Genomic DNA, 8263 nt, shown 5'->3' with positions numbered 1-8263 from the left:
CACCCCCCGAGTTAAGCCAACTGAGCTTAATCTTTAGCGTGCGAAGGCCGATGAGCAGGGCTGCGCCGCTGGGCCTCTGACCCTGTGACAGGCTGGTTACATAGGAGAGCAGAGCGGGTTTGGTCCCCAAGCTGCTTATTCGAATTTCTTCTCTCTGAGGGACGTCCTGGCCCGGCCTCTAGTGTGGAAGGGGCTTCTGGAAGCTGGACGTTCTCTCTGGAACAGGAGCTCAGGTCTCCCGTCTTCACTGGGAACACGCAGTCTTGGGTTCACTGCTCTTGTGCGGGAAAGAAGACAGTGCCAGTTTTCCAGACTTTTCTGATGTTCTTGCCAGCTAAGAAATGCTCCCAGCTGCTGCCTACCATGACCAGGACATTTCTGCATATCGATGGGTCTGCATTCTGCTCCGCTTGTCTGGAGCTGAGTGATGGGAACCCACTTGGGACCCGGCTGAAGCTGTAGTTTATCACCACTTTCTTAGCGGACCTCGTTTTTCCCTCCGGAGCTGGCCTGGACACAAAGAAATGCAGCTAAGGATGGAAGTTCAGACCGCCGCTCATGACCCCCGCTGCTCTGGGACAACCCGAGACCAGGGAGACCAAGAGCAGGCTCTAGGGCCCGAGGCCCCCAGGTGGGAAAGCCGAGGCCCGAGAGAGGTCCTCACGGCCACTCCCTTACATCTCTTCCAGGTCATTCCTGCACAGGACACCCACTATGGCCTCAGACCACCAGACGCAAGCGGGCAAGCCACAGCCCCTCAACCCCAAGGTGGGTACCATGGTGGGAGAGGGCAGGGGGGCAAGCAGAGCACCTCTCCCAGACTCCGTTTCTCTTCTGGAAAGTCGAGTTGGCATCTTTCTTCCTGAAGCTCCCCCTCTCTGGGCTTCAGTCTCCCCCACTGCCACCCCGGGGGTGCTGATTCTGAAGGCCCCTCCCCAACCCACGACCAGCATGTCGAGATTCCTGACACCAGCCTCCAGCGCTGGTGACTTAAGTGTCTCTGCTTTACCCCGTACCCCAATGCCCATGGGGGGCTCCCCAGAGCTGGGGCCGACCCAAAGTCCAGTGTGAGAGGGGGCTTGTGAACGGGAGGGGAGGTGGGATTCCTCACTTGCTGTGTGACCCAGGCCAGTCACTTGCCCTCTCTGAGCCTCAGTTCCTTCCTTTGTAAGATGGGGAGAACTGGATTCGCGGCGCAGCGTGGGTGTGAAGAGGCTAAGGAAATCAGCTCAGCCTGGCGTGTGGTGTGTCCATCTAATACCAGTTATTATTGCCTGCTTTGCTTCCTCGTCCTCCCCGCCCTCCTAGGATCCTGGGGCGGGGGCATCCCAGCCCAATGGCCGGGGGCTCATCCTACCCAATCTGTACCAACCCTCTCCCAGCAACCATCTACCTGGTCGCCTCTGCCTGGCTCCCTCCTGTGGCCCTCTGCTTCAGGGGCCCTGGCCTGGCATTGCCCTTTGGTCTGACATGGGGCCCCCCCAGCCTGGGGAAGCTTGAGCCGATGCAGCCCCCCACCCGCTGACCCCATTCTTACTTTCTAGAGAAAAGGCAGACAACAAGCAAACAAATCTAGGACTTTGAGGAGTGGGAAGTGTTTCAGGAAACAGGAAACAGGGGAAGGGGTGCAGAGAGTCGGGATGAATGAGGCGAGGCGGTGTTAGCAGAGGTGATCAGGGAGGCCTCTCTGAGGGAGGTGGCATTAGCTTGGAGACCCGGGTCACATGTGAGTCAGGTGGGGGTAGGGGAGAACATTCCAGGCGGAGGGCGCAGTGAGTGCAAAGGCCGGGAAGTGGGAGGTAGGAGGTGGGAGCGAGCTGCGTGAGTCTGAGGACCGGCACGAAGGCCTCTGCGTCGTGTTCAGAGCTGCGCTGTCCCCTAGACACAGAAAGCCAGCCACGCATGCAATTTAACCCGTCCTAGCAGCCACGATAAACAAAGGACAAAGAAGACACAGGAGAAATTAACTCTCGTATCCTAGTTCATTAAACCCTATACAGCCTCATGTCGAATCAATAGAATCATTATAAGAAAGCGATTTTTGATTCTTCCCTTCCTGTTCCGAGTCTTCAAAATCCGATGTGTGGCCTCCGTGATAGCATGTGCATTCGGACTGATCAAGCACGGAGAGCAGACATAGGTAGCTGACGGCCGGGCATCGGGCAGCGCACGTTTAGGGGATTAGATATTGTGTAAAATGTGAGCCCCCGTGGGTTGATAAGAAACAGTAGCAGTAATAATAATCCTGAGCTTCTGGGCCTTGTGTGAGGTTGCTGACCTTCCTTGTCCTCCTCCCTGCTGCAAGCCCTTGCCTCCCAGGCCGGGGTAATCAGCACCGAGCACCTAACATCCTTGTTCTTGAGTCTTCCCAGGACCCTGCAAAAGAGGCATGATTCCCCCATTTTACAGATGGGCTAGCTGAGGCCGGAAGCAACCAGGTTGCTTCCTAAGGTTGCGCAGCCGGATGTGACGGGGCGACTTCAGAGCCCGTGGCTCCTGACCCTCCTGTGGTTGAGTGAGTGACCACAAAGGCTGGACTGAGCCCATGGAATTTGTCTCGGAGCCCCGTTGGGCCTCTCCGTCCTGGCTTTATCTCCCTAATCCCAGGCCTGGGAGAGAGGGTCGTGTCTACCCAGCCAGTGCTGACCATGAGGATGGCGCAGCTGCCCCTCCTGGGGCCCACCTCTTCACCCAGGGCAGCTCCCCTGGGGAAGCGTGGCCACAAAACCTCTGTCCCCCCGCAAATGTTCTCTAGAATCAGGGAAAGTGGCAGTGGGTCTCCCAGTTAGTGCTCTTGGGGATCTCGCTGGCCCCCTTCCCTCGGCTGCTGAGAGCGCCAGGTGAGGCAAAGGGAGTGAAGCCCCTTTAAGAAGCATCCCAGGGGAGGTCAGAGGGGGACCCGCAGAGCCAGGGATGAAATGGGATTAGGTGTGTAGGGTGGTGGGCTGGCTCTAGCAGAAGAGAAGCCCTACCTCACCTGCGAGCTCGTTAGAAATGCTGCATCTGGGGCCGCACCCCACGATGTGCTGTCTCAGAAACCATGTCTCACCAAGATCCCAGGGGCTTTGTGTGCATGTGAGTTTGCAAAGTGCTGCCCCGATGGAAACAGCATCAGACAAACTTGGACTCCAACCTCAGCTCTGCCACTTAGGCACCCGGGCTCTGTAGGATGTCCCTTAATTCACAGGAGTCTGCCTCCCACACACAGAGCAAACACTGTGTGTGAACCGTTATGCTTCTCTGAATCCTTCCAGCAACCCCATGAGGTAGGTTCTGTCATTTTCCATTTCACAGGTGAAGCAACTGAGGCTCAGTGAGGGGAAGTTCTGGCTCAAGGTCTCACAGCTGGTAACTGGCAGAGCCAGGGCTGTCTGACTCCGTGTTGGGTCGGTGACTCCCAAAGGAGGAGCCCGGCAGCATCCCCGGAGGCTCTCGGAGCCCCCTCCTCGCCCCCAATGCCCTGCTTCCCGCCTCCCCACGATGACAGGGCCGACCCTCTCCTCATGTTGCAGATCATCATCTTTGAACAGGAGAATTTCCAAGGCCACTCGCATGAGCTCAGCGGGCCCTGCCCCAACCTGAAAGAAACTGGCGTGGAGAAGGCAGGCTCTGTCCTCGTGCAGGCTGGACCGTATGTACCCGGGGTGGGGTGGGGGGGCGGTGGGGAAGGGTGGAGGGGAAGGGGAGGGCTCACGTGGTTGGGCGCCCCCAGGGTGAAGCACCTGGGCTGTGGAGCTGGGGGATCTGCCCTCACTGTGCCCCTGGAACGTGCGATTTGGTGGCTGGCAGCCTCTGGAGAGAATTTGTGCTTTGGGGTCAGATACAGGTGGGTTCAAATCCAGGCCCCACCACTTTCAGGCTGTGTGACACTGGGCCAGCAGCTTCCCTTTCTGAGCCTTGGCTTTCCTCCTCTGTGGAAAAAGCCTGACCCCAAGGCCAGCCACTTCCTCAAGGCAGGGAGATGACACAGTGACTCTCATAGACTTTTCTAGAGCTGCCAATCTCTGGCTCTGGGAGTGTCCTCCCTCTCTTGTGAGGTTTAAAGCCAGATGTCCTTCCCCAATCCCCTTCCCCAATCCTGGCCATACTGGATCTCAGCAGATTCACTGGCACATTTGGGGGCCAGCAGCCTTGGGTCCCTGACCCCGGAGAGAAGGGGACATACCTGGTAGGATATGATTCTGCCCTGCTCATGGCACATAGCTCAGCACAGCCCGCAGGGGCCCGTCCTTGTGGTTCCCTGACCTCTCCTTCTCTGCAAGAGCCTCAGGAATCAGGGGTGGCCACCCGTGACCCCCTCCCAAGAGGTCAGGGATCCTGGTGGGGTTGGGGATCCCGGGTGACCCACCCCACAGCTCAAGGTTCTCAGGGAATTCTGCAGAGTGCAATGATGTCACTCGAGTCAGAGTCTGAGGGTATGGAGAACCCAGTGGAAGGAACGGCCCCGTCCGACCTCCATTATCCGACACGCTCTGGGCATCTGGTGCGCCCGGGAGCACGTCTTTCCCGGCAAGTGACGTTTTGGCCATTTAAACACTGTATCTGATTCTCAGTTGCCTTTTTATGTTAACATTTGGTTGGAAGAATTTCTCACATGGACTTGACCCCCCTCTGCTTTCTTTTTTTTTTAGAAATAGAACTATTGATATTTTTATTAAGGATTGTTGATGGTTCTCAATTGAGTTCTGGATGACTTGGAGGTGTCTGGAGTTTGATGGGGGAGATGGGCAGGTGTGAGCCCCGGGGGCTCGAGCGACTAGCCAGGGTCCTGCCAGGAGAAGCTTCGGGGCTGACCTGACCTGCCCTCTCTCTGTCTCCCCTGCAGCTGGGTGGGCTATGAACAAGCCAACTGCAAGGGTGAGCAGTTTGTGTTCGAGAAGGGCGAGTACCCCCGCTGGGACTCATGGACCAGCAGTCGGAGGACGGACTCCCTCAGCTCCCTGAGGCCCATCAAAGTGGTGAGCCTCCTGCCGCTTCCTGCTGTCTCCTCTCTTTGCCATCTTGGAGCCGGGGCTCTAGGGATCAGGATGGAGCCTTCACCTCCGGCAGTGTGCGAACTTCTGATGGGCGGGGCACACTTCCTGGCTGTGTGCTAGCATAAGTCATACACATCCCTGGGCCTCAGTTTCCCCATCTGTAAAATGGGGATATTCAGATCTACTGCCCTGAGATTCCTGGGGTTAGAACCCATCACAGAGCAATTGCTTGATGAATGATAGCCATCCTAACTGTGAAAAGAAAATCTGGGATTGGGTGTGGCAGAAAAGGTGGGTTAGCTCGTGTTCATAACTCATGCCAGTGGGACCTTCTGGTGCTTCTCTGATCCTGACTTTTACTAGAACGTGAACTCTTAGGGAGGGCCCAGGGCCCGGTAATGCTCAGGTCCACTCCCAAGCCTCCCAAGGCAGGCCAGCTCTCCCCAGAGCTTGATGGAAGATTGGAGAACTTTGGACTTAGCATCCCATGGACCTGGGTTCCTACGTTGGCCCTGGTGCTCCCAACTGTGTGACCTTGGGCAGGCGGCTTTACCTCTCTGAGCCTCGGTTTTCTCATCTGCCAGATTGCATGAGTCTTTAAAGGATTAAAGGGGATGACTAAGAAAGATATCACAGGAACAGGAGGATAAGAAGAGGTGTGGCAAGGAAGGAAAGCCAAAATATCTCAAGTGCCTGCTTGGGGCCCCTACCAGTGTGTAGATCATGGCTGCCATTTTTGTTTTTGTTTTTGTTTTTGTTTTTTTTATAGGGAGCTGAGGGAAAATGACATATCAGAATTGAATGTGCCTTAAAGTGTAGACTCTGAAGTGTCACATGAAGACAGCCCAGTGGGACCCCAACAAATGGCCCGTGTTTAACTGCTGTTGTTGGAGACACTTGGGTGGCAGGGTTACAGAGCAAGAAGTCTATAGGTGGATTGTGCTGATCCCAATACTGGGGCATCTGGACGGGTGGGAAGGCTCACCCTGGCCTCCTCTCCTGTACTCACTTTCCCCGCTCCCTATCAACAGGACAGCCAAGAGCACAAGATCATCCTCTACGAAAACCCCAACTTCACGGGGAAGAAGATGGAAATCATAGACGATGATGTGCCCAGTTTCCATGCCCACGGCTACCAGGAGAAAGTGTCATCGGTGCGGGTGCAGAGTGGCACGTGAGTGGAGACCCAGCCCCGGTTCCCCCTGCCCCAGGAGCCCAGACCGCTGGGGTCCTGAGTCCCGCTCTGTCCTGGACCCAGCTGATCTTGTGTACTTGCGACCTCAGTCTTCCCTTCGGAAAATGGGCATGGAAATCATGAGCTTGTATGTGGCTTTCAGCCCCAGTGGCTCCGTCCAGATCTGCCTTTTGGCCAATACCCTACCTCTGGGGGAGAGAAAGCGTGACCTTAACCTCAGTCCCCAGGAGCAGGACTGTGAACGTTAGTGGGGTGCAGATGAGGCAGAGGCAGGGGGAACGGAAGGGTAGAGATGAGTTGAGTGGTCTTAACAGAGCTGTGAGTGGCAGGAAGTCCAGCCCACGTTGCTTCTTTACTGCATGAGTCCCTGAGTTTAGAAACAGGATGTGTCATTTCCCATTGAATTAAACTTCCTTGGTACATAGACTCTGGCCATCACCCATGGGAATTTCTCCTTGTGCAAAACTTCGATTCTCTGGGGGTTCGCAGATGGGCCACAGGCAGTGGTGAGCTGGAGCCGGCTTGTACCAGCTTGCAAGAGCCGATTCCTCAATTTTCAGAATTTTTGTGAGCTGGCTGTTGAATCCTCAGTAGCTCGAAAATCGGCCGTAGTGGAAGTATTTACACCACAGAAATATGTTACAAATCAAGACCCCCTTTCCCTCCAGAGAGCTGGTTTACCAACATGTACTGGCTTTCTGGGGTTCATCGGGCTCCTAAAATAGTGTGAAAGTTCTGTGTTCGTGATCCTCTTCATTTATTTATTCATTCATTATTCAATGTGTTGAGTGCCACCACGTGCCAGGCATCATGTTCGGTGCTCAGTATGTCAAGGTAGATTAAAGAGACCTGGCTTCTGCTCTGTAGAGCTAACAGCCTAGTTGGGGTCAATAGTTAATAATTTAAGAATCCACCACAAATCTGGACTTCCTCCCTGAAGAAGGGACTCTTGAACTCAGATCCCAAGAAAGAGTAGGAAGTGCAGGTGTAAAGAGAGGAAGGAAGGTCATTCTAGACAGAGAACAGCATGGGCAAAGGCCCTGTGGTTGGAGGAGCCTGGTGAGTCTGAGGGACTCTACAAACTCTAGACTGCTAGTGCACAGAGATATAAGGACACAAGACCAAGAGGTAGACCTGCAGGTGCACACAGGTGTTGGCCAGGCAGGTCCTTGTTGGCCAGGACTTTGTAACATTTTGGGGGGAAGAAACTGTTAACTTTCATTAGGTGCTCCAAAGAGTGAAGGACCCCTCCATAGATGGTGATGACTTCACATGACAAAGGGATTACAGAGGGCTCCTAGGACCTAGCCTATTCTCCTTTGGCCTTACAGCCAGGCATGGCGTTGGGATGAGGATGGAGAGAGGCAGTTAAGAGACCTGTCCTATTCTAGGCTTCAGTGGGCTTGAGATCACCCCTCCCTCTGAGCCCAGGATCAGGCCTTCAGTCAAAAGTTGCTTAGTAGGTAGTGAGCTCCCCATCAAGAGAAGGAAGAAAGCAGAGGCTGGATGCCAGAAGGGTGGTGTTCCTGCTCAACAATCAGGAAGTGAGAAATGATTGGGAACTCCCCCCTTCCTAATGGCTTAAGGATGCTCTCCTCTCTCTCTCTCTCTTCGTCTGCTTCTCCTCTGTCCTCCACATCCCCTCCTCACCTCTGGCCTGCAGGTGGGTCGGCTACCAGTACCCTGGCTATCGTGGCCTGCAGTACCTGCTGGAGAAGGGAGACTACAAGGACAGCGGGGACTTTGGGGCTCCCCAACCCCAGGTGCAGTCCGTGCGCCGCATCCGCGACATGCAGTGGCACCAACGGGGCGCCTTCCACCCCTCCAACTAGTGCCCCCCTTTTCCTCCTTCCCAGGGGCTTGGTCTGTTGCCCAGGATCCCCCCCCAGACCTCCTGGCGAGTGAATAAAGTGTGACTTGCAATTTGTGTGTTCCATTGCTTTTTATCTCCAATGGGAACTGGAGTGGGTGTTGGGTGTGTGCGTGTGTGCGTGCGTGTTTGTGTGTCTGTGAGAGACAGAGAGAGAGAGAGAGACTGAGAGAAATAGAACCAGAAAGTGTCTGGGCTGGGGTAAGTCAGCAGAGCCCTCAT

General features: G+C 55.2%; 1 protein-coding gene across 1 annotated transcript; it reads left to right on the top strand.

Annotated features, from left to right (window-relative positions):
- Window positions 1-714: 714 nt before the first annotated feature.
- CRYBB2 (crystallin beta B2) lies at window positions 715-8061 on the top strand. Its single transcript, XM_036105207.2, has 5 exons — window positions 715-768; window positions 3513-3631; window positions 4826-4958; window positions 6008-6150; window positions 7835-8061. Exons 1-5 carry the CDS (start codon window positions 715-717, stop codon window positions 8001-8003), a joined length of 618 nt encoding a protein of 205 aa, XP_035961100.1. The 3' UTR covers window positions 8004-8061.
- Window positions 8062-8263: the final 202 nt, after the last annotated feature.

Source organism: Halichoerus grypus, chromosome 13 (assembly GCF_964656455.1).
Source record: "Halichoerus grypus chromosome 13, mHalGry1.hap1.1, whole genome shotgun sequence".
In the NCBI taxonomy this organism is placed as follows: Eukaryota; Metazoa; Chordata; class Mammalia; order Carnivora; family Phocidae; genus Halichoerus; species Halichoerus grypus.
The sequence above is the reverse complement of the archived record's forward strand: the minus strand, read 5'-3'. Positions and strand labels throughout refer to the sequence as shown.